The 26,075-nt window shown below is 34.0% G+C and overlaps 2 protein-coding genes and 1 long non-coding RNA gene across 3 annotated transcripts in view; 2 read left to right on the top strand and 1 right to left on the bottom strand.

Moving 5' to 3' along the window:
* Positions 1-26,075, bottom strand: part of LOC149489468 (uncharacterized) — a 104,463-nt gene that overhangs the window by 61,260 nt on the left and 17,128 nt on the right. The window lies entirely within an intron of this gene.
* LOC149489474 (seminal metalloprotease 1-like) lies at positions 1,367-9,585 on the top strand. The gene is made up of 6 exons (XM_089713146.1): positions 1,367-1,504; positions 6,609-6,818; positions 7,479-7,588; positions 8,030-8,240; positions 8,576-8,712; positions 9,272-9,585. The coding sequence occupies exons 1-6, from the start codon at positions 1,387-1,389 to the stop codon at positions 9,479-9,481; spliced, it is 996 nt and encodes a 331-aa protein (XP_089569272.1). The 5' UTR covers positions 1,367-1,386; the 3' UTR covers positions 9,482-9,585.
* LOC149489473 (astacin-like metalloprotease toxin 5) lies at positions 12,517-17,069 on the top strand. Its single transcript, XM_089713158.1, has 6 exons — positions 12,517-12,645; positions 13,070-13,273; positions 14,547-14,656; positions 15,185-15,395; positions 15,833-15,969; positions 16,906-17,069. Exons 1-6 carry the CDS (start codon positions 12,528-12,530, stop codon positions 16,999-17,001), a joined length of 876 nt encoding a protein of 291 aa, XP_089569284.1. The 5' UTR covers positions 12,517-12,527; the 3' UTR covers positions 17,002-17,069.

Raw genomic sequence — 26,075 nt, 5'->3', positions numbered from 1 at the left:
GCGGTTGACAGGCGGGACAAATACGACCGCCGCATGCAGCGTGAAACCGCCGCTGCTAAACGGCGCTTAAAACTACACGGGCGGTTTCCCGCTACGCCCGCTAATAATTCTATTAATATAAAAGGAGCAAGCGTAGTTATCATTGGCGGGTCCATGTTCAAATGAACAGAAGACAACGATAAACCGCGTCCCGTGTAGTTTTATGGTCTGCGGCAGCTTTGGTGAGCGGATTCCCGCGGCGGGAAAACCGCTCGTATAGTAGGTATGAGATTGCAATGCAGAAAAGAAACAAAAGGTAGTTTTGTCACGTAATTGCCACATAAATAAGTTTGAAATAAGTCTGAAATCGTAGTCTAGGAGTCAGTTGTAAACAAACATACATGATACAAGGGTATGTTTGTCTAAAACTTGAAAATGAAGTGCTACGTGCTAGAAATAAAGAGGGGAAGAGAAAGTAACACAAAGGCACCTTAAATCCTTGCAAATAAACGTGTTTTCGTTGACTTGGGTCATCTTGTAAATGAAGATCGAACGAAAGAGTCTGAACTTTAAAATTGATTAAGTAAAAAAATTGATAAATTATATTGATTTCCATATACAGGCGCCATAATAATAATTACCAGGGTTTTCTGCCACGGATGGTGCATTAGCAATTAGTCATTGACAATAAACAACAAAAATTTGGAAAATCCAAAAGTGCACGCCTCATAATTTTTTTTTATTATATATTTATTAATTATTATTTTTGTTTATTTAATAACAATTAAACCACATCGAATCAGACCCTGAAAAATGAAAGGGTTCTATTCCTGAGCATACTCAAGCGTAAGAGAAAAAAAAAGACTCGATTAGTAAAGTATTTCGGTCGCTATCGTGTTAACAAGAAAAAGGATCCGCACATACAGACACACGGACGTCCAAGACAGAACTTTTTTAAACTGTTTTTTAACTAGTTTAAATAACAAAAATGACATCAAAAATACATATCATGAACGTTAAAAATAGTGTTTTTTCTTAATATGTGTGTGTATGTATTATCTTACAAGTGCAATGTATGATACATAAAGACATTTTAAGTTTGAAAAATCAGATGTTTTGCGCGAAGTGACAGTAGTACCCACCTCAACGCTTCGCTTATGAGGCGTGCAATAAGGAGTAGAACTATAAATTGGTTTCTAAACAGGAGCCGTTACAAATAATAATTTTGAAAATGCACTCCCTAAAGGAAAAATACTCGTCGGCATTCCTTGAAGTCAACCGATACAGCCATCATATCTTGATAATCCTATTAGATGTTAAATATTTTCGATAATCAAAGACTTTGATTGCAATCAGCCAAACGATGGTATATAAGCTAGTGATACAAAGCGCTTGGTAAACATTAAAATGTTGAAACTTGGTGTGTTGTTGTGTGTTATAGGCCTAGTGGTGGCAGTACCTTCGCCCTTGAAGAGTAAAGAGGATGTAGAGGAATATAGGAAATTTCTTCAAAGCACCAAAAATGGTAGGTCAATAGGTTTTAAAACTTTTAAACTAAGGGTCAAGGGTCCAAGCTGTTTGCATAACATGAAATAACTAGTAAATATCATGTCAGTTAAATATTGTAGGTATTGCAAAAAGAGCCAGGATGATGCATAATACCTGCTACGGAGAATACATTTTCTTTTTCTAACGACAATTCGTTTTAACTGTTATCAAATAACAGTTTATTTGATAACATAGGTACTATAAATAAAGTCGCTTACCGTCGTCTGTGTCTGTATGCTCCGATCTTTAAAATTACGCAACAGAATTTAATGGGGTTTTTTAATAAATAGAGTGATTCTCGAGGAAGCTTTACAATATAATTTATTTATAGGTTTTAGACAAATCGGGCGAAGCTGCGGGCGGAAAGCTAGCACAATAAATAATACGTTCTCAGTTTTAAGTACCTCCGTATGGGATTTTTTACCATACATTGTTATTAATTAAATAATTAGTATGTAATAATAACATCAAAACTTCAATAGAGACGGACTTTCAAAATACATATTACTAGTAGATAATATATGTATAATATTATCTGTGATCATACAGACAGACGCGGGGGAGCGACTTTTCTTTATACTATGTAGTGATGTAAAACTTATTACATAATTATTATTCATGAAAAATAGTGAGAATATTTAGTTCTTACTTAAATAATTAGTAATGCTTTTATTTTTAAAGCAAAGTTTTATACATTAAACTATTTTTTTAATGGAGGCAATCTGAAATGATTATATCTATTTATTTCCACACACATAGTTGATGAATTATTTTTATTTTTTACTAGCGGTCCGCCCCGGCTTCGCCCGTGGTACATACCTATTTACGTTTTCTCTACATTTGCATTAGAACCATCCTCGTTCTTCAAGGAATATAATAAAAATATATTCCTTGAAGTAAAGAATATTACCCGTTCACGAGTGATGCCGTGACCAAGGAAAACGGGTTTCATTTTTATATATATAGACTTGCGGTCCGCCCCGGCTTCGCCCGTGGTACCTACATGTTTAAACTATCCTATCTCTCAAGTTGGATCGATTGCACATGGTGTGCGAATTTTATTATAATCGGTTAAGTGGTTTAGGAGTCCATTGAGGACAAACATTGTGACAAGAGATTTATATACAGGGTGTCCCAAAAAGTAGTGATGAACGGAAGCTGGGAGGTAGAGGACCTAAAGGGCTATCCGAATCACCCCCATGTATGTTATGCGATTTTTCGTATTTTCGGAGTTATGACGTTTTTTTCAATTTTTCACCTATCGCCGAGTACGGTGATATTTTCACTCATGGTGACGTCAATTATTGCGGAAGGTGCTTGATTTTTTTTGTGTGCTAAGCTGAAAGATAGGCCAATTCAGTATGGTAACATTTACTATCGTTAGATCTTTGAATGGAATAAAAAAAAGAATTAAAATGCCAAGAAAGATAAAATTACCCAGTATGTTCTCCACTTCAAGGGCCCGTAAAAAAATAAAATCACATAAAAAAAGTTTTCCATTTGGCTTTTAAAAACTTGCTTTATCTATCAGGTAGCTACCCTGAAAATTTCATTTTATTATTCAGAAGGCTTCAATCGAAAAATTGAAATCTAAATGAGGTAAGTGCAAAAATTGAATTAACATGATGATTAATAAAAACAAATTAAAACCAATAACAAGGTGTTTAATTACCAGAAATTTTTAAAATGACCCCGCTATTGCTCAGTGCAAGTGCGACATCACCGTAAAAAGTTGTCTTTTAAATGTCTGAATGCCCTTTTATCATTTTTAATGGTTTCTTCTGCTACTATGAATTTCCAGGTTATTTCGTTCAAATTGTGGCAGTCTCTCGTCTTTGTAGTATCCCCACGGAAAAAAATCAATAGGGTTTATGTCCGGGGACCGTCGAGGCCAGGCTAAAGGGCAAAGATACCCTGAAAGATGGATTGGTCGTTGCAGCCTGCGCTTGCGCTGGTGACGCCTGCCTTAAAGCCTGGCCTGCACGGTCCCTCGACCTAAACCCCATTGATTTGTTTCAATGGGGATACTAAAAAGACCTCGGCTACTTGAGAGAATGCTACAATTTGGACGAAATAACCCGGAAATTCATAGTAGCAGAAGAAACCATTAAAAATGATAAAAGGGCATTCAGACATTTAAAAGACAACTTTTTACGGTGATGTCGCACTTGCATTGAGCAACAGCGGGGTTATTTTAAAAATTTCTGGTAATTAAACACCTATTTATGGGTTTTAATTTGGTTTTAATGATCATCATGTTAATAAAATTTTTGCACTTACCACATTTAGATTTCAATTTTTCGATTGAAGCCTTCTGAATAATAAAATGAAATTTTTAGGGTAGCTACCTGATAGATAGAGCGAGTTTTTAAAAGCCAAATGGAAAACTTTTTTTATGTGATTTTATTTTTTTATGGGCCCTTGAAGTTGTGAACATACTGGGTAATTTTATCTTTCTTGGCATTTAATTCTTTTTTTATTCCATTCGAAGATCTAACGATAGTAAATGTTACCATACTGAATTGGCCTATCTTTCAGCTTACCACACAAAAAAAAATGTGTGCGTGTACTAGAGTACACACGTAAGAAGTGAAACTTCTTTATGTCCTTATTTTTCAAAAAATAATTTACTATATACAATATTAAAGAAATACGTTAGTCACACGCTCGTCGCTACCTCACCGGCCGCTGCTGCAACTCGCTCGCTTCGCTCGCTCGGCTCGTGCGGTAGTTCAAAAGTTAACCTAAGATGATCGTCGCTTCGCTCCTCGCTACCTATTTACATATTTACACCGGCTGCTGCTGCAACTCGCTCGCTTGGCTCGCTCGGCTCGTACGGTAGTTCAAAAGTTAACCTAAGATGCTCGTCGCTTCGCTCCTCGCTACCTATTTACATATTTACACCGGCTGCTGCTGCAACTCGCTCGCTTCGCTCGCTCGGCTCGTGCGGTAGTTCAAAAGTTAACCTAAGATGCTCGTCGCTTCGCTCCTCGCTACCTATTTGAATATTTACGCCGGCCACTGCCGCGACTCTCTCGCTTCGCTCGCTTGGCTCGTGCGGTAGTTCAAAAGTTAACCTAAGATGCTCGTCGCTTCGCTCCTCGCTACCTATTTAAATATTTACACCGGCCGCTGCTGAAACTCGCTCGCTTCGCTCGCTCGGCTCGTGCGGTAGTTCAAAAGTTAACCTAAGATGCTCGTCGCTTCGCTCCTCGCTACCTATTTGAATATTTACGCCGGCCACTGCCGTTTTCAGCTTATAAAGGATTTCGACTTAGGCGGATTTTGTTTGGACAGAGAGTTTGAGGTTTATTCTTATAAATTTTGAATTCATAAAATTATAATTGAACACCTGTCACCTGACACCAATCAAGCAAACACGTGTTTACGTGAGTCATAGATTTATTATCGTATACTCCTAAAATGTTTTCTAAGAAACAATAGTGTACTTACATTGTCGGCAGTTTCACTTCAATAACTTGAAAAATAAATAACATGATCACGCCCACGTGTTGGTGTTTTAAAAAATTCAATCATAAACTGAGAATAACTGTAAATATTTTAGAATTAGAAAAATAAATATGTACCACAATAACATTCAAGTATTAGAAAAAATTTATACATAATTCCACCCACGTGCTAGTGTATCTATACATATTATCTATACATATTATAATAAAATTGAAAAAATTGAAAAATACAATCAAAAAGTGAGGTTAATTTTAAATAACTTAGAAAAATAAATACCATAATTACACCTAAGTATTAGAAAAAGATATGTAATTACTTACTTTTTTTTTAAATTCACTGGAATTAGAATAATTAAAATAAACACTTTGATTGTGCTGATCACTTTAATATAATATTATCACGTCACCATAGAGCGTTGGAAATAAATACGAGTGCAATAGAAAAACGGTCAAGTAAAGTGGTAGGACGTACGTTAAAACGATACGATATCCCTACTCCGCTGGAGAAAGTATACGTCGAATCACGCGTGGTAGGGATAAGAAAAAAAATGTCACGAGTACGGCGTAACGCAAAAATGTAACGCGCGCGGCGTAACGCAAAAAATGTAACGCGCGCGGCGTAACGCAAAAAATGTCTCACAAAATTTTTGTCCACCCCCGATAAAGAAGTTTCACTTCAAAAAATCAAGCATCTAGCGCAATAAGTCACGTCACCATAAATAAAAATCTCATCGTACTCAGCGATAGATGAAAAATTGAAAAAAATGTCATAACTCCGAAAATACGAAAAATCGCATAACATACATGGGGGTGATTCGGATAGCTCTCTAGGTCCTCTACCTCCCAGCTTCCGTTCATCACAACTTTTTGGGACACCCTGTATATTATAAGATATACATAGTATGATAATACAAATATAATATAATTTTCATAGCGTGACGATTATTAGATTATCTATAGAATGATTATCTGATAAATACAATTTCAGAACGTTATCTCTTGATTAGTTTATATTTTTATTATATCTTTTGAATCGATTGAAGTATACATCGAATTGATATAACAGTGCAATTGACTACTGAAATGCAGATTATAAAATGCATACAAATATCTGATAAGGGATATCTGAAGAACAGAAAAGAAAATAGATACAGACAACACAGAAGTTAATCTCAATATATGAGAAGGTATAATAATTAGGTACATTATAAGTCTTAAAATAAAGACGTACATTAAATTCATATCCAAGTTAATGAAAGAGAAACATGAAGTAATAATACTAAATAGTTGCACGAAGCTCAGCTCATTTTAGATTTTAGCATTTGTCCTGTAATCCAGAATTCTTGCGCCTTTCATAAATTTCTATATCACAAGCTATAATAGCGCTGTAAATATAAAATATCAGTAATTTCGAACAACCATTTTAATAAATATATAAATAGCTGCCCAAGCAGACGTCATGCCTCGTTTTCGTGTTTTCTCTCTATAAGTAGAGACTCCTTGGGCCTTAACAAAAACAAAAAAAGCCAAATTGGTCGAGCCATACTCAAGTTACGCTTAGCAATATTTGGTGATTCATTTTTATTCTATAGATTATCTTCTCTCTTCCAGGTAACGGCTACCTCGTCTCATCAAGCGCGATCAACCCCTTGAGCAACACATGGGAGCAAAGTGGTAAATTCGAGGGGGATATCGTACTAGATGACTGGCAGATTGAAGCCCTGGTGACGGACTATGCAGCTGGTCGGGCTGCTTACATCTGGCCTAATACCAAGTGGCCTAGCAACGTTGTTGTGTACGACTTCGCGGGTGGACATTTTAGTAAGTTTTCCTTTGTGCAGGAAGAAAATTCTTTTCAAATAAGACAGTACGATGACTAATGACTAATCCGAATGTTTAATGTAAAAATGTAATCGTTTTGAGAAATAAATGTCTTTAACCGTAAAAAAAACATTGCAAGAATTAGTAAAATAGTCTCGCTTTACGTTGGGTGTGTCCCACATGCTGCAATTTGCGCGAAAAGTGGAATAGAGTAAAATTTTATTTACTTTCGTAACGTCAAGTGTGTGCTTTGTATAAGCACAACTATTTTTGTAATTTTACACAGCGAGAATAAGGGAAATCTTACTTTGCGGATCAAAGACCTTTGAATAATACGTCCTATCTCGTATAATAATAATAGTTAAAAAAAACTAAAAAACACGCTTTTAGTTCGGTTTTCTATAAAACGCGTGTTTTTTATTTTTTTTTAACTATTATTTATTTTATCAAATTAGTGTATTGTCATCGGTCCTAAATAAATCTACAAAGTTTGAACGAAATCTGGCCGTTAAAAGTGGGTCAAAATCGCGCCCAAAGAAGTCGGTTGACGGTTACAAACATACAGGTGAAGCTAATAAATAAAGCGTGTAAAAATTATAAAAAATGGTTGCTTTTGTTTTCGTAACTGACATGGGTTCTAACAAAAATTAATTATTTTAGATCAAGCACAAATCGACCATATTCTTCTATCAATTGGATGGATCGAGCACTTCACCTGCGTCAGATTCCGAAGGAGAACCGCATCCGACAGGAACTACGTTCTTCTTACGGTAAATCACCCATTTTTTTTCTGTAAATGGGAATAATTTCCTACGTATTTGTCTTGCTGCAAATGGAATTGCTGCATTTATACTTAGGTTTTAACATTGCTTGATGATTGAAACTTCTCATTGTAATGAATCTTAACTTCTTTTCGACTCATAATGAATGTTTATCTTCATTCACACGAATCTGCCTTGTAATATTTTAATTCCCGAAAAGTACAAAAGTTCAAAATTTCCAAGTTATCAGTACGTATTGAGTATTTATCGGTAAAGATGTTTTAAACCATACCTGCTTATGCTGCCTACATATTTTCTTGTATGTGACTAGTTAGTCAGAATTGGTCTGATTAATGTTTTAGATAAGTTATCTAAAACATTAATCAGACCAATTCTGAATTCAGAAACATTGATTACTTTAACATTTAGCATAGTTATTTATTTCTCTAGGGACACAACAACGGTTGCTACGCCAGCGTCGGCTTCTGGCACGACCGTGGCATCCACACCATGAACCTGACCCCCGCTACCCCTGGCCACGGCTGCTTCAACATCGTGACCATCATTCACGAGTGGCTGCACGTGCTCGGCTTCTTCCACATGCAGTCCACTTACACCAGGGATAACTACGTCAGGATCGCGTGGGAGAATATTCAGCGTGGTAAGTAAAGATTTTTACTTATTTATTCAGTCACATATTATTATTATTGGTAGTTACTGAGATGAGACTTGAAAACATGATAAATGCCTTTTAATGAAAGTATTGTATGTTATGTAAATTAAAAAATTGACTGTTTTCATTGAGGTGCTAACATTTTTGTGACAGCATGCATAAGAACCAATAAGGTTTATTAGAAACGCAGAAAAGCTTAACTTAAAAGAAAAACGTGCAAAATCAACATCCTGTATTGTTGCTATTAAAATCACTACGAACATTTGTTGATGAAATAATATTATGCTTTATTTAACATAACTATTACCTGTCTTTAATTTTAGGTATGGAGTACAACTTTGATAAATACGAGTCGAACCTTGTGAGCAACTTGGGGCTTCCCTATGAGTTCCAGAGTTGTATGCACTACAGCACACACGCTTTCTCCGTCACTGGTAGACCCACCATCGTTGCGTTGAGAGTGAGTATATAATATAACACTAGCGGTCCGGCCCGGCTTCGCTCGTCGTACATATAAAGCCTATAACCTTCTTCAATAAATGGGCTATCTAACACTGAAAGAATTTTTCCAATCGGACTAGTAGTTGCTGAGATTAGTGCGTTCAAACTTCAAACAGACAAACAAACTCAGACTGTATTCCGTTCGCTTTTTTGCAATTAATAAAATGTCAAATCAAACTAAAACATTTACATATTTGTTCAAGTAATATCGTAATAGTGGTCATAGTAGGTACATATAAATTATTAATTACCGTTTCGAAAATTGTTTCTGCGTTGTGTTGATACCTTATAACTGTAGAATATTCGTCTCGAGGATTACATGTATTCTAGAAAGAAAACTCTTTTCGTAGCTCGTTAATAAGGTAACTTAATGCTAAGACTATAGTACCTACTATTGTAATTGAGTACCTATAATATATATATATTCATACTACGAGCTTAATTGCACACTATCAGAAAAGCTCTTCGTGCTAACTTTGTGTGTCTTCGTGTCTTTAATTGATAATATTATCCTCCAGAGCTACGAAGGCATAATGGGACAACAGAACTTCGTTACCCACTGGGATTGGGTGCGTCTCAGCCGCCACTACAACTGCCCTGGAGCCTGGAGCGCGGACCACATCGACTACCTGCAAGAGGAGGTCGAGAAGACCAAGGCATTGATGGAACAGCAAGATCCAACTCAAGATCAAACTCAAGATCAAGACAATATGGAGAAAACTGATTGAAAGCTATTTATTGTAAACTGATTTATATTGAAAACTTTTAACGGACTACAATTTTGTATGGAAAACTTTATTTATGTAATTATTTATTGAAATTAAAATATCGTTAAATCAATTGGCTTTTAGTGTTTTCATTTATAATTTTAGAAATGTATAATTTGCATTTAAATTTGGATATCAAATCTAGAGAGATCAAATCTTCGATTTAACTTCTTTCATAATTTTTGGGTTATTATTTTTTTTATAAACTGTGCAATTAAATTGACTATATTATAATATTTTCTAGTTGCAAAAAATTGATATGGCTATATTTATCTTGTATCGCGTAATTCTTACGAAAATGATTACGTTTAGGGAAAGCCCACATTGTGTTATGTTGCTTTATAATTTACCAATTAAATATACAGACTTTAACCACGAATATGAAGTTGAATGTTTGTTATATTTACGTCTTGCTATTTATATTTTGTTCCTAGCTATAAAATACGAATAATCTTGGGCAAAGGCTATTACTGAAGACTCAAAATATATAATAGACATAAGGTACCTATGGCTACGACTTAAGGTTCCTGCTAAAAGCACCATCGATCAAAATTAGAATTTATGTCTATCCTTACTATCACTACATACCTAGTATAAAACAAAGTCGCTTTCTCTGTCCCTATGTCCCTTTGTATGCTTAGTAAATCTTTAAAACTACGCAACGGATTTTGATTTTTTTTTAATAGATAGAGTGATTCAAGAGGATGGTTTTAGTATATAATTTATTAGGTTTTAGACAAAGCAGGCGAAGCCGCGAGCGGTAAGCTAGTATTACTATATTTTTACTATATTAACCTTACTAAAACAGTGACATAACATAATAATTATACGGACGTCGTTTAAAATATTATAATATCAAGATATTCAGAGATCAACGCATAAAATGGACAATATCTCAAATAATATAATATCTACTATATATATGTTCTTAATACTAGTAGGAATATACAAATCTTATAATCTGCTCATAAACGCATTCAGAATTATCACGATACATTAAGAAAATTCGTGTAGGTATCAAATCAGCAATTAAAACACAAGTGTTGGATATGCTATCAACAATAATCTTATAATCAGTGTTCATACAAAACAAATTAAGAGCTTCTGTATTATTCAATTAAATAATATTATTCAAATGAATAATATTACCTACATAGTATTATCTGTGGTATTATCTTAAACTAGCCGTGCTCCGCGGTTTCACCTGCAGGCTACATTGCTCCGTGCATTGCTGTTGGTCTTAGCGTGATTATATATAGCCTTTATATTATATATAGCTCGATAAATGGGCTAACACCGAAATAATTTTTCAAATCGGACCAGTAGTTCCCGAAATTAGCGCGTTTAAACAAACAAACAAACTCTTCAGCTTTATAATATTAGTATAATAATAGATTAGTATAGTCCCACCCTGGTGAGGCGTGACCCACCACATACCTATATTTTCATTTCTTAACCGTTAATAGATCTAAATCCCTTGATAACACACTATATTATATCCATAATCGTGACTGTTCGCGGTTTTGTAATAATTGCCTCAATAAATAAGTCAAAATTATCAATATCAGCAATATTGCAAATTTTCAAAGGATTAGCGCTATATATGTGTCCTTACGCTTACCTCATAACAGAATTAATGTTATCAAATCCACACAACAACTAAATGAAACATGGTCAACTAGTTAGGGAATGCGATTTCACTTGTACCTATTCATTAATTTTTATCAATCTATCTTCTCTGTCTTCTATCTGCAATAAAAATTGCAATACATGCGTGATTCATTCATAGATTTTCCTTTATTCCTTACTAGCTTACCGCCCGCGGCTTCGCCCGCTTTATCTAAAACCTAATAAATAATATACTAAAACCTTCCTCTTGAATCACTCTATCTATTAAAAAAAAAAGACGGGTTGCACTCCGGGAGTGCCGGCAGAGGTGAAAACTTGATTATTAACGTTGAGCATGTTTGATATCCATCCGTCTTACGCTTTTTCGATCAGGTCACGTGTCCTGACGCGAGTTTAAGATTTTATACCCATTACAGAAAAAGTGCTCAACGCCGCTAAAGAAGTTTTTCACTTCAAAAACTACATTAAAATCCATTGCGTATTTTTAAAGATTTAAGCATACATTGGGACGGAGAAAGTGACTTCGTGTTATACTATGTAGTGATGATGCACCACCACACTTTATTTTTTTTTTTTTTTTTTTTTTGTGTGGTGTCTCTCAATGTTAGCCAGAAGGGCTTCTACATTTTAACGCGGACGCGGGGGTGAACTGAAGGTTCACCCTGGTAGCGACATGCACAAGGGCGTCCCCCCTTGACGGGGACCACGAACCTCGGCTTGAGCTGTCGCTTGAGTGGAGGAGGCCAGAAGGGCCCTAATCGGACGGGCGCTCACCCGGGTGGGCGCGGGAACGCGGAACAAGGGACCTCGTCTTCGCCGGCGAAGACGGTGTACGCTTTCTGCTGTGGTGTGTGCGGTGTCGCGGTTGGTTCGACGTTGGGCTTCAATCGCCGAGTCTAGCCGTGCGTTGGCTTTGGTAATGTCGTCGTCGGAGTCGTCCAAGACGTGTCTCGGCCGCCTGCGACGACGAGTGGGATCGGGGCACCACCACACGAGAAAATCTGTAACTTTTAACACATCCTATGTGTTTACAAACAGAAGAACCAATTGAGTTTCAACATAATATTGTACAAGAGTCTAAGAGCGTATACGCACTATGCGGGTAGCCGCATTGCGGGTAGCCGTCCGGCTGACCGCAAGCACAATTATGTACGTAATATTCATTTCTATGCGCACTGTGCGGTCTGCGGTAGCCGCATCGCAGTGCGCATAGAAATGAATATTACGTACATAATTGTGCTTGCGGTCAGCCGGACGGCTACCCGCAATGCGGTTACCCGCATAGTGCGTATACGCTCTAACGCCTGGCACTTGTTATTATCAATAGATAATTATTGATATAAAAATAGTTGATTTGTATGATTAATTACACATCAAAATGTTGCGTGCAGCTGTGCTTTTGTGTATCTTGGGGTTGGCAGTGGCGTCCCCGTCACTTGCTAGGAGTCGAGAGGAGATCGAAGCCTTTAGGCATTTCTTGGAAAGCACAAAGACCAGTGAGTATTGAACAGTTTGTAAATTAGCGATGCGATAATTTATAATGCTGTGAAGTTCAGTTGAAATTAGTCATGTAATATTGGGTTGTTCCCAGCGCGTTGAAAAAATAATCATGAAATCTGTATATATATATATATATTAATAATTTGATGATCTGTGTCGTCTGGCAATTCTTGTTTATTTTAAAACTCTGTCTCATTATGATCAGCTTAATTGGAACACGGATTGACTTTTAATATCCTACTACTCACTCGCGTAGTACCTGAATAAATGGTAGGGGTAATAATCTATCTCTGTACCAGACATCAAACAGATCCGAGCAGCTTCTTTCGTGTAAAACAGTAACAAACATATAATAACAAACACAGTTATAAGCTTTCGTAACCTGCAAAATTCTAACTTCCTCTTGCTTTTCTTTCCTAGACGATGGAGCCAGGATTCTGTCACGCAACAGAATATCTTCCAACCCAGAGGAGAACGGAAAGTTCCAGGGTGATATTATCCTGGATGACTTCATGATTGAAGCCATGCTGCAGGACTATGCTACCGGTCGTAATGCGTACATCTGGCCTGACACTAAGTGGCCTGAAAACACCGTTGTATGGGAATTTGGAGAGGAGGAATTTGGTAAGATTTTTTCTTAGTAGTAAGTATAGTGAAAAGAAAAATAATTTTAGGAAGATAATATATTAGGGACCAGTGCCGGCGTTAGGGGGGGGGCGAGAGGGGGCGGTGGCCCAGGGCGACAAATTCTGGGGGGCGCCAAGGTCTGAAGTTGGAGTCTCTTGCCTCTCCTGGTGCAAACCTTCAGAACACCTCAAGTGGGCGCCACAATATTTTCGCCCGGGGTGTCAGTGGCCCTTACACCGGCACTGTTAGGGACTATCCCTTAAAAGCATAAAAACTCATAGATTTCCTGTACATTATAAATTTATAAATACTTTATATAAATTACCAGATCAATTTCAATAAATTAGTTTCTTTAACGTAACCTATAATTTATCTATTACTAGTTAGATAAAATTTTTAAAAGAACCTATAATACATAGGCCATACTATCGCATTTACATATTATTAGTATGGATTAGTACAGATTAAGACACGTTTGTTTAGATAATAGCTAATTAAATTCTTAGTGTAGGTACGTGTAATAATATTATGGCATAATGAAAAGATAAGAACATAAGTGAAAATAGGCCAAGTTTAATTACTTAACTATTTTATCACAATTAATTAATTTTTTCCTAATTCATGATAAATAGTAAATACTTAGGTATTATTATTGCAAGTCATCAATCATGTACCTATATTAAAAGATTATATCAATTATTTGTTTATAACGATAATAATAATTAGTTTACGAATTAAATTGAAACAAGAGGGATTTGTGATATTTCGCAACGATGATTAAAAAAAATTTGAAAAGCTGAATTAGATATAACAGAGTAAAAATAATCTAAGATGCAATCATTAATATTATCTGTAATTTAAATACAAATAAAATTAAACATTATGTTAAAAAATAATAATCCTATCCTATTTCCTACTTAATATTATAATGTGTGTGTGTTTGTTTAACTCTTTCACGTAAATATACTACTGTACCGATTACAATGAAATTTAGCACACATATAGAGGGTAACTTGGATTAACACATAGGATAGGTTTTATCCCGGAAATCCCTCGGGAAAGGGAACTATGCGAGTTTTTCTTTGAAAACGCGGGCGACGCCGCGGGCGGAAATCTAGTGTTAAATAAATTATACAGCTCTTTAATAATTGTTGTGTGGAGATATAGAATATACGTAAATATTTATACAGTAAGCATATATACGTATATTAAATAAAGGAGTTTTTTCCAAAGCCATAATATGATATTTCTATCAGAATTTGCTTACTAGGTCCCCTGCAGCAAGCAGCTATTAAGGATGCCATCCAAGACATCGAAAATAACACTTGCGTTAAGTTCCGCTACCGTGAACCTGAAGACGAAGTCTACGTTAAAGTTACCGTAAGCATTATCTTATTTATTTATTATAATAATATGTATAACTAGTTTTTGAAAGAAAAGTTGCCGTCTGTAATTTCGTCCGTGTACTTAGGTAAACTCGCATTCAATGTATTACTAGCTTTCCGTCCGCAACTTCGCCCGCTTTGTTTAAAACTTTTTCTCGAGAATTGCTCTATCTATTAAAAATACTGCTTCTAAATTCGTTGCGTAATTTAAAAAGATCTATGCATACAGAAACACAGACCGCGGAAAGCGAATTTGTTTTATGCATAGCTATATGGACTCTACATTTTATGTTAGACATCGGGCACCTGCATGGGATGAAACTCATTCAATCCCATCAATTTCCGCTGCGTTTGCAAATTATAAAACAATCTTCAATGTAAACTACCAATAATTATTGTAATTTTATTTCCCAGTACATATTTTAAATTAATATTAATTAATAAACAGTCGACTTCAAAGCTGAGCATAGGATCACTTATGTATAGAGATGTAGAAACCTGAAAATTACTATTAAATAAACAGGGAGGTGACGGCGGTTGCTACGCGCATGTAGGTTACTGGGAAGACCGCGGTGTCCACACCCTCAACCTTGCCAGGAACTACCCGGGTGTCGGCTGCTTCCGCCACGCTACCATCGTCCACGAGTGGATGCACATCCTCGGCTTCCTGCATATGCAGTCCACTTACAATAGAGACGATTATGTAAAGATTGTTGAAGAGAACTTGATATCTGGTGAGCGAGTTGTAATGTATATTTGCAAGTAAACATGAGTCTGAAGAAAGTATTGTCCTACTATGTAAAGAGTAAAGACATCTAAAGCCATTTACTAATAGGTGGATTATAGGTACCTATTGAGTTACTGATGAACATTCATTTTAGGTCAATTGAATTGCTTTGTAATAGATAATAATAGCTCTTCAGAAACAAAACTGACCTCTTCACTGTATAGATTATCTCGTGTTATATTGCTTTTGTAGACTTTAATTCAAGAACAATAATTACAAATTGCTTACACAAACTGTAGATTTAGAACATTTTATTTCTATTTTATTTGAATTAATACCTACTGCTGAATGCTGATTACTATGTTTTCATCGTTAAAAAAATCTTTTTAAAAAAAATCATTTGAATGCTATGCAACTAAAAATTACTTATCCTTGTGTTTCCAGGCACTGAACACAATTTCGACATCTACGGTCCTGACCTAGTGAGCAACCTTGGTGTGGAATATGAGTATGTGAGCTGCTTGCACTATGGTCCATATGCCTTCTCTTCTAATGGAGAAGCCACTATTGTCCCACTCAAAGTGAGTATATATATTTTGGTATGCAAGTTTCGTTTTAAAGTGAAACTTTTTTAAGCGCATTGAGAGAAAAATTTCAAAGTCGTGTCATGGCAATATCTACTGTCACGTCATGGAGAAAGGCGACGATTTTGGTATCTTTAAATGATAAATCTTGCCAGAGAAGTTTCACTTCTGACACGTGTGCTCGGTGCAGACGATCTTTTGTATTCAAGTATCCTTGTAAATATGAATTGTTTAGAATGCATTAGCATATAAAAGAAAGATTATTACAATAACATTAATCTGTGTCTCTGGGTGCTACAGTGCAAACTAGAATGCTTAAGCTACATACTTACAGAAACGTCTTAGTTTGTATGTATTTAATTTTTTGAAACAACGCCAAAGTAATTATATGTATGTATAATAATATATGAAATATGAATCTCTCAACACCACATTATAGCTTTTCGTTTTGGCGTTGGTCGGAACATCTAAATATCATGATTACCCATCTCATCACCATTGAGTGCCAGCCTACCCTATTAAGATGTCAAATGTCAATTATCTAATAAGATGCAGTTCACATCTGTTTCAATAGGGAGACTTTTTCGAGTATTCCCTTACCTACTTGGATGATCGGAATGGTTAGACGAAACTTACTTTTTATACTACATATTTACGTTATTCCATTTTAATATCGTCGTCCCGTTTTATTTACAATCAGACTCACATTTACCTACTTGTTAATAAAAGGGTTTTTTCAAAACATTTTCGATTTCATAAATTTTTAATTGCGTCGGATTTCTCCTTAACATTTTACTCATTCAACACATTATGTACTGCAAATAAATATGTATTTTTTATTTTCCTGTTTCTCTACTTCATTTTAACTTTTAATTTTTTACTCAAGTCACGTAACTTCGAATACTGTATTTTTCTATTTTATTTTTTTTACAGGAATTCGAGGGTGTCATGGGTCAGCGTGAATTCGTCACAGAGAAGGACTGGCTGAGGATCAACAGGCACTACGACTGCGAAGGCGCATGGGATTGAACCACTGAATACTGATATTTATTTTTATACCTATGTAATTTATTAAATAATATACTCATTTTGAAGTACGTGTTTTGTGTTTTCTTTATTTTCTCTTAGCGATCACACACACACACAAACACACACTTGTGAAAATAATTTAACAAATTTTGAGATAATGTTTCTTACATGTTACTTAATTGAATGAAGAAGTTTAAGTACCTACCCGGACAAATGATTTAAAAAAATCTTAGAAAATAGTAATAAAATTCAAAGTTCAAATGTGTACACGTACTAACAAACATGTGTAAGTGACAAATATTAAATATTGTTTTTATACATCTACTGTGATATCATAATATTTAGGTAGTACAAAGAGAATCAAACAAAAAAAATATTTCTACACCTCAAACAGACACTTAAATATTATTTACTAGCTTTCCGCCCGCGGCTTCGCCCGCGTTTTCAAAGAAAAACCCGTTCCCGTAGGATTTCCGGGATAAAATCTATCCTATGTCCTTTCTCGGGTATCAAAATATCTCTATACCAAATTTCATGCAAATTGGTTCAGTAGTTAAGGCGTGATTGAGTAACAGACAGGCAGACAGAGTTACTTTCGCATTTATAATATTAGTATGGAATATGGATTTCAACGACGTCGTAACTCGTAACATTATTTATTTTCATAGATTGACAAGCTAATTTCGCAATTTGTTCCTAACCGTTTTTGTATCGATATCTTATCTAAGTAATTTGGGATTTTTTGAAGTTTTTGCAGTCGGCATTTTAAAGCGAAAGTATATTAAGATATTATTTACAAAACATACATGTAGATGTTTTTTAAGATGTCCCAAAGGAGCAATGCGACCTTCGTGTTGGGTGCACACGTGATGACGTGTAGGGTGACCATTTTTAAATTTATAAAATTAAAAATAATTAATAAAATGTTTTTAAAATCATAGATGTAAAAAATAGTAATCTGAGGTATAATGTTTACATGGTAAAATGTAATTATTGGCTTTGGACTATTAGTATAATATGGGAAACGCGTTTCATTTATTTAGTATTTTACTATAATCAATATGCATATCGTTTTCAGTTATGTATGGACGTCTTATATGTGTATTCAATGTCATTTATCTTAATACTATTATAAAGGCGAAAGTCTGTAAGGATTTATGGATGTATGGATGTATGGATGTATGGATGTATGGATGTTTGTTACTCTTTCACGTAAAAACTACTGAACCGATTACAATGAAATTTAGCACACATATAGAGGGTAACTTGGATTAACACATAGGATAGGTTTTATCCCGGAAATCCCACGGGAACGGGAACTATGCGGGTTTTCCTTTGAAAACGCGGGCGAAGCCGCGGGCGGAAATCTAGTAACTTATATAATAACACTACTTGTCGTTCATTAAATACAATTTAGTAATATTAAAACTATATTTTAAGCATTATGCAAATTTCGAGAAAATCCGAAAAATATCAAAATCAAGTACACTACACGCCTTTGATCTCGACGTATCATGCGCTTGCGCAGCCCGCCTCTGTCGCCATAAATATTGTCCGGACAAATTTCGACTCTTTGAAATTACTGAACTATATGCGATGAGGCGGCAATTTAATCAGATTTACAACTGTACAAGTACGATGAATTAGCAGCGTGGTGGTTATTTTTATAGTACCATCTGAATGTATGAATTGTAATGTTTTTAACTAGATGTCAACATACAAAATAAAATTTTGTATGTTGATATATTTTTGATTGGTTTTGATTGCAGCGCGATATGATATACCTACTGCTGACTGAATTTAAGTAACAGTCTCATCATCTGTTTTAATTTTACATTAAATTGGTTTTAATTTATTTGAATTCGTAGATATTTAAAACATTTCCTTTCTTTATAAATACTTATTGGGCTTGATCAATGCTTACTTATACCTACAAAAAATTAAAATCTTTTCTCTTATCATTTGTAAAATTCTTATACTTATTATTTTTACTACCTATTGGTGTACCTTTTAATTGGCGTAGCTTAGTATTTATTCATCTCAAAAATTGTAAGGTACCTTATCATAAATAAATAATAATAATAAATAAAATATCACTTAGAAATTGTGATTTTTAACGGATTTTAAACGCGATTTATTCATTTTATTATTTTAGTCTCATCATTTTAAAAACTTATCAACTTTGTGCATGGGTCAATATAAATTTTGGAGAAAGAATTAAAACAGGTATTGGCGAAAGTGCAGTAGGAATAAACAAAGAGAATGCTAAATAATGAAATAATTACTTCTAGTCTACACATTTAATTGAAGAAACTTGATAACCATAATAATATTAAAGATCAAACACGCAAAATGATACATATACTTATAGAACAGTAGTCTATCAAGATGTCTGACTGACAGCTCATGGTCTAACGACATTTAAGGTGCTTGACAACTACCGACAGTGAAACTAATACTTCAATTGAGGGTGGTCGGGAATTCCGGGAACTGGGCCTTTAGAGTATTGAATTCCAGGAATGATGTAATATTTATACAGTTAGTTACTTAATGTTTCAGATTCGATGTATGAACGATTAATTATACAGTTAGGTATTGGTTAATATTTTTGTTTTAATGTAGAGTTTTGAACTTTTTATTAATCTTTCAGTCATCGATTTGTATAGTTTGTTTCTAAATTAGAAATGAATTAGGATTAGTAAACAGGATAAAAATTAGGGTAATTTTTTTCCTTAAAAATAAGTTTTAGTAAGGATTATTTGAATTATTGATTTCTCTAGAAATGAATTATTAACGATATTATCAAGTTAATTAAGGTTTAATTATTATGCTTGTTTTACGTATTTATATGGTTTCCTTACGTTTTTACTTTTAGGTACTTCTAATCTGGTGAGTTTCTGACCATAACAGCTACTACCTATTCATTGAAGAATTTAAACATAATTCTTTAAGATTTCGTTTTATAAAAAAAATGTTGAAAAAAACGTCTTAGTCCGGGATACATCGCCCATTTTTGCAAGTGATTACTATCAAGCTAATTTTTCGTGAGTAGCTTTATTTTGATGAGATGCCCAATAATTTCATGTACGAAACTCTCGATTGTGGTAGCTTACAGAGGTAACAAGGATGAAAATTTTTGATTTGACGGTTCTCAAATATTTACTACGCAATTTGTAGGACAATATGTCTGTTGAATTATATAAGTATTAAATAAGTGAAAATAAAAAAATCAGCTGGTTAGTAATCATTTATGATGACTTCGTTATCGATACACATTGGAAAGGGGGACTCTTTGATCAAACCATAGATTTTGTAGGACAAATATTTTTTCGAATAATTTAGATAATTATCTTGAGATTGAACAAAAAAAAAAAACATTCAGTTAGTAATTAATATTTGAGAACCATCAAATCAAAATATTTTATCCTTGTTTCCTCTGGTAGCTACCACAATCGAGAGTTTTGAACATGAAATTATTGGGCATCTCATCAAAATAAAGCTACTCACGAAAAATTAGCTTGATAGTAATCACTTGCAAAAATGGGCGATGTATCCCGGACTATCTCATCATTGCACCTATTAACGGGATGGATTTTTTTAGTGTCAAAGGACATGTCACTTCTAAACCTCACCAGTCACGTCCCAAGAGACAACAGCTACACAAAACACCGTAAAAAACAAAAAAACCCTCACAGTTCAACATTGACACGCACTTAACCTAAAACCGCATAAAGATAAAGATCATAAAGCGTCGAAGTAACACATTAGCTCATAAAAAATTTAAATCTATTTCTGCTACCGACCGCCTTTCAAGTGGTGTGTTTTCAATTATAATTATTATCACAGCACTCACTAGTTAAAGGTTTCCTCAGGAAATATCTGATTAGAAAATTAGCTAATGAATTATTAGTCGTACAAATAACTTGGTGAGATAAGATTTTAATTTATTGAAAGGATCAACGGATGCGTAGAATATGACTTTTTTAGGTTACGAGTTTTAGAAATAAATAAAAAAGCGCTTGAGTACTTTGAAAGTTTATTTTTTTTCTGTTGGTGAAAATGAGTCTACTAGAACCTACATGCGCATACTTAGTTTTTACACGCTTTATATTTTTTACACGCTTTTTATTAGCTTCCCCTGTATGTTTGTTTGTAACCGACTTCTTTGGGTGCGATTTTGACCCACTTTAAACGGCCAGATTTCGTTCAAACTTTGTAGATTTATTGAGGACCGATGACAATACACTAATTTGATAAAATTATTCCATTTTTCAATTTGGAAAATATGATTTTTGTTAATTATTTATATAATTTTCATCTATAGTCGATAAGGTACGAAAATAATTAAAATTTTAAAGCGTGTTTTTTAGTTTTTTTAAACTATTATTATTATTTTACCATTTATACTTTTTTAAATAACAAGATATTTTCATAACTATAATCGCGCGCGCGCGTATTTAATTGTTTCATATCGTCAAAAGCCCATTTAACTGGGTTTTTCTGTAACTGTTATAGGGTGTTTATCCGTATATACTATTTTTGTTTTGTTTTTTTTTTTAAGATTTAAGTGGCGCCAAGACACCCCAACATTAAGCTCCGGATACACGATCCGATATTCGCACGACCCATCGCGAACAAAAGCCATTAATTAACCGAATGTCATCACTGAAGTGCTAGCCAATGTGCCGTAACGATAGTATGATAAATATTTAGCATAATTGACGTTTTTGTACGTTGAACAGGGAGGTTTAATTGGGCAGTTAAATTAATTTTGGTTGGTTCTTGTGGTTTATTTGATAAGTTGATTGATTTAAATGCACTATCATTAAACACATTCTATAATAACTTTTCAAGCCATTCTAATCATATTTTTGGGTATTTTTTTGTGTATGATTTTTACTCGTTTGATTTTTTTAATTGCAAATAAAATAGTTTGTTTTAATTATGTATTCAGAAATTGACTGACAGAAGGTGATTTAAGAGGAATAATCACTTTTAAAATGCTTTTTTCGGCTGGGATTTCAGCCAATTCATACCTTTATTATTTCTTGAAATAAAAATATTCGCATTATGTTGTCAAGGATTAATAGTGCAACTAGGTAAAGCTAAATATAGGAAGATAATTTAACAAGACTATAATAACTATAAGACATAAACTTCGCAAAATATCAAAACACATAGCTACAATAATTAACTACACCTAAAACAAAACTTAAAAAAGCACCTTTTAACACTGATTAAAGCTCACCCCATTGCAAGACCCAATTGTTATATTTTAAGATTTTCCTTCGCAAAATAAAAGTTAATTAATCGTCAGTAGGAAGCGAAGCGTGAATGTGACGTGACTTATGGCTGTATTGAGTGGAGGTAATTGTAGGGCGCGGTTGTATTGCACATGTTTTGGGGTTTTTGAGAGACAAATATAAAACAATTTTGTTGAAGTTGTTTTTATTTTGGTTGGCTTAAATCTTCTACATACCGAGAATATTATATTATTTTAGTACCACGATGTATCACTGAGAGTTGTATTAAGTGCTTCAAAAGAAGGTCAAATCTCGACAATACTATTAAGTCCAAAAAATTACCTTACGGTAGAAAAAGTTCGATAATTTCAAGCATATCGTATTTGTTGTTTTGTAAAATTTAGCTGAATTGCTATAATTTTATCAGAAATAGTAAATCCAACAAAATTCAAAATTGTGGTCACGATACCGGACGAAATTTTGACAAATGAATATGTTCACGGATTATTGCTACATCCTAAGAATGAACACGTACCACGCCAACACGGACCACACGGCGAATACCTCACATGCTCCATTTGTAGCAAAATCGCATCGCTTTTGATTTATTGGAGTAACATTTTTTTTGCTTAATTTATAAGGTAGGTAGGTACTTACTACATAATATTATGGTTATTAAGGAAATTATACCCTTTCAAATTAGACTATTGAAATATAATTTTGCTATTGCGGTTCCCTCGATAAACAATATACAATGTTAACGAATTGCTACGATATATATTATTAAAATTATTTGTTATGACTCAATTATTTAATAATAGATATGTATGTATGATTTAAAATTAAGTAGAGAATACATATTTTAAACTTTGGCTGTGTATGTTGTCTAAACTTGCAAAAATCATACAATGAATCTCTGAATATTATTGAGAAGACTTCTTATTCTGTCACTAAGTCGGCGAAGACGACGTAACTTATCCGGCGAAGGCGTAAATTATCAATATAAGTAGTTCAAATTAGTACAAAAATTACCAAAAAACACCAAAAAATTGTAGGTACTCACATCACCAAATAAGTCAACCTAAAGCTCATAAAAATTAAAATGTTTAAACATTGATTAATACTTACCTATCTATACCAAAACATAATATATCCAGAACCAAATTCTATCTATACATACAAAAAATAAAATCAAATCCGTGGTTTGTAACGCACAAGCGCAAACGACTGAAAAGCGCGCGCCCGGACGCCGCCAACAACTGTCAAACTCAATTATGGCTGCCATGACACTATTGCGCGCTTGCTTCGGAATCCGAGAACATTTAAATTTCGATGCATTTCTATCTTTGAATTTAAACAGATAATATAATGTGAATAGCAGGATATGAGGCATTGTGGAAATTTCAATTCAATTTTTTTTGGGGGGCTTTAGAAGTGGAGAAGGCTTAAATTGTTAATTGGGGCGTTGAATTATGTATGTGATGAATATTTCAGATATTCATCAGATGCACAAAACTATAATTAGTTTTTTTATCAAATTAACGCTGCAAACTCTAGTTAACGGTTGCAAAGTTATCAGTGCAACCTATACAGGGTGTCCCACTGTTGGTATACTAAGCTCAAAGGAGGTTATAGTTTTGCATACGCTGAGTACGTAAAAAATACTTATAAAATTCCTGACGCATTTTTTTTTCAAATAGATGAATTCTTAAAACTCTATGTGTATACCCATAACAAGTAACCCGCCCAACTTTGCCACCAGCACGTGAGCTATCGTTTTTAGATGATGTTTTCATAGACAAAATGCTCACATTAGAGAAGCGGTATATGCCGGCTGCGCGAAGCTAGAGAAGAAAACATGGATTTTCAGGTAAAATTTAGCACAAAATTTTTGACGTAATTTTGTTGTTTAAGTATTTTTTACGTGATCAGTGTATGCAAAACTACAAGTCCCTTCGCGCTTAGTATACCAATAGTGGGACACCCTGTATATACCTAATATGAATGGAATGATGTGCAATGTGTATTTCTATAGAGAATAAGTATCAATATTATGTTATTGATAGATAATAATTTGATAACAAATGCAGAAAATTACACATCTATCTAACTATCTACAACATGATTTAAATACCTAATAATGTTCCCCTTTTTGAATAACAAAATACCTTTCCAATATCAAAAAATTCTGTACCTATTAAATCAAAACGAAAGGTTTTAAAAACACACTCAACGATCATCATAACATTATTTTGATACTCAAAAAAATTACGAATACTCAAAATATATCGCATAAGTTGGCAATTATTAAATAATTTATTCGTATAGTTAAATGTTAGTACGGTGTCTGGCATGTACTAAACGTTTTTCACGGTTTTACACTAATTCAAACCGACGGGTCTCCGTTCTATTCCCGGCTTGGAACGGGCATGCGTTGTAACTTCGAGAATATCTTTACTATCGATTATTTTAAATATAGTACGACATAAAAGAGATGAAATTAATTATTTTGGAACTAATTCGTTTTTCATTACCTGGCAACCCTGAATTGGCAATGTAGCTGTCAAGTTGAATAAAAATTTGTTGTTTTTTTCGTGAAGTGGAGAATTATTGAGATAAAATTGTTATTTAGAACAAGAAATTTAAATAAAAAAGGAGACATCATGAAAAAGGTTAAACGTAGCGGTGTCCGTGACGTGGTGTATAAAGTTTTTATTCGGTGTTTGTCCGAATTTCAAGCTGGAAATTTATTGACTGATTTGGAAAACGTTTACAAACGTACAGCAGAATATACCGGTGAGATTTCATTTATTTTTGCTCAGTACTACGTAAAATAGAATATTCCATTAGTGACGAGTGTTTAATGTATGTATGTATGGCGATTATTACGTTTTCGCAATTTAATTTGAGGTTATTTGTATGTAAACAAAAACTAGTTTTTATAGTGCGACCAGCACAATTTGAGTCAAGAAGTTATATCCAATCCAACCAGCCTCAAATAAAGTACCTAGTTTAGATTTTACTACATAGTATAGTGATAACTGTTTTCATACAGCTATCTATCTATTAATCAATCAAACCATAAGAAAAAAAATCATATTTACTGTATCATATTTACAGATACTGAAGATGCCCCGTACCCTCTTGCCAGTACTTCGAAACAGAGTGATGATCAGTCCTTTGAAGGAGTAGAATATTTAGATTTTGATGAATTATATTAATGTACAAAATTTATCTACAAAAACAATAAAAATATGTGGTTTTCAAATCGCCTTGTTTTTTTCTACCCGACGGACCCAGAAAGAGGGTAATGTGTTTGAGCTGCATGTATGCTTGTTTGTTTGTATGTTTGATTCTATGTGCGCCTCTGCAGTCTAAGCACTTGACCGATTTTTATAAAATAACTAATTCCAAATACATTTAAGTAAAATTTGACCTAGGTAGGTCAATTAAAATACTAAAATAATGTATTTTTGTCTTAAATTTACACTATTGCTACAATGAAACAATTATAACGGTTTAAATCGCGGTATTTATTTTAGATCATATATATAGATTTTTGGATTTTTATTCTATAGTATCAAGATCGCTTGCGTCGCAGTATCAGTGTTGCTATATGAGCGACGGTGGCGCCCTCATTTATTTTCATCTCTTTTGTGTCGCACTGTAACTATTTATTCACTAGGTTCTTATGAAGTATTTTAACATAATGTTGTGAGAAAGGATGTGAAATGAGACGAAATATGTATAAAAAATACAAATTAAAAAAGGGTATGAAAACTTAAAAGAAAATAAGCGAATGTTAGTTAATTATGTACATGAGTATAAAAT

This window comes from Colias philodice, chromosome 3 (assembly GCF_061535455.1).
Source record: "Colias philodice isolate Cphi_HAF_F1 chromosome 3, ilColPhil1 Martin Lab GWU primary, whole genome shotgun sequence".
In the NCBI taxonomy this organism is placed as follows: Eukaryota; Metazoa; Arthropoda; class Insecta; order Lepidoptera; family Pieridae; genus Colias; species Colias philodice.
This window is presented reverse-complemented; position numbering and strand designations above follow the sequence as displayed.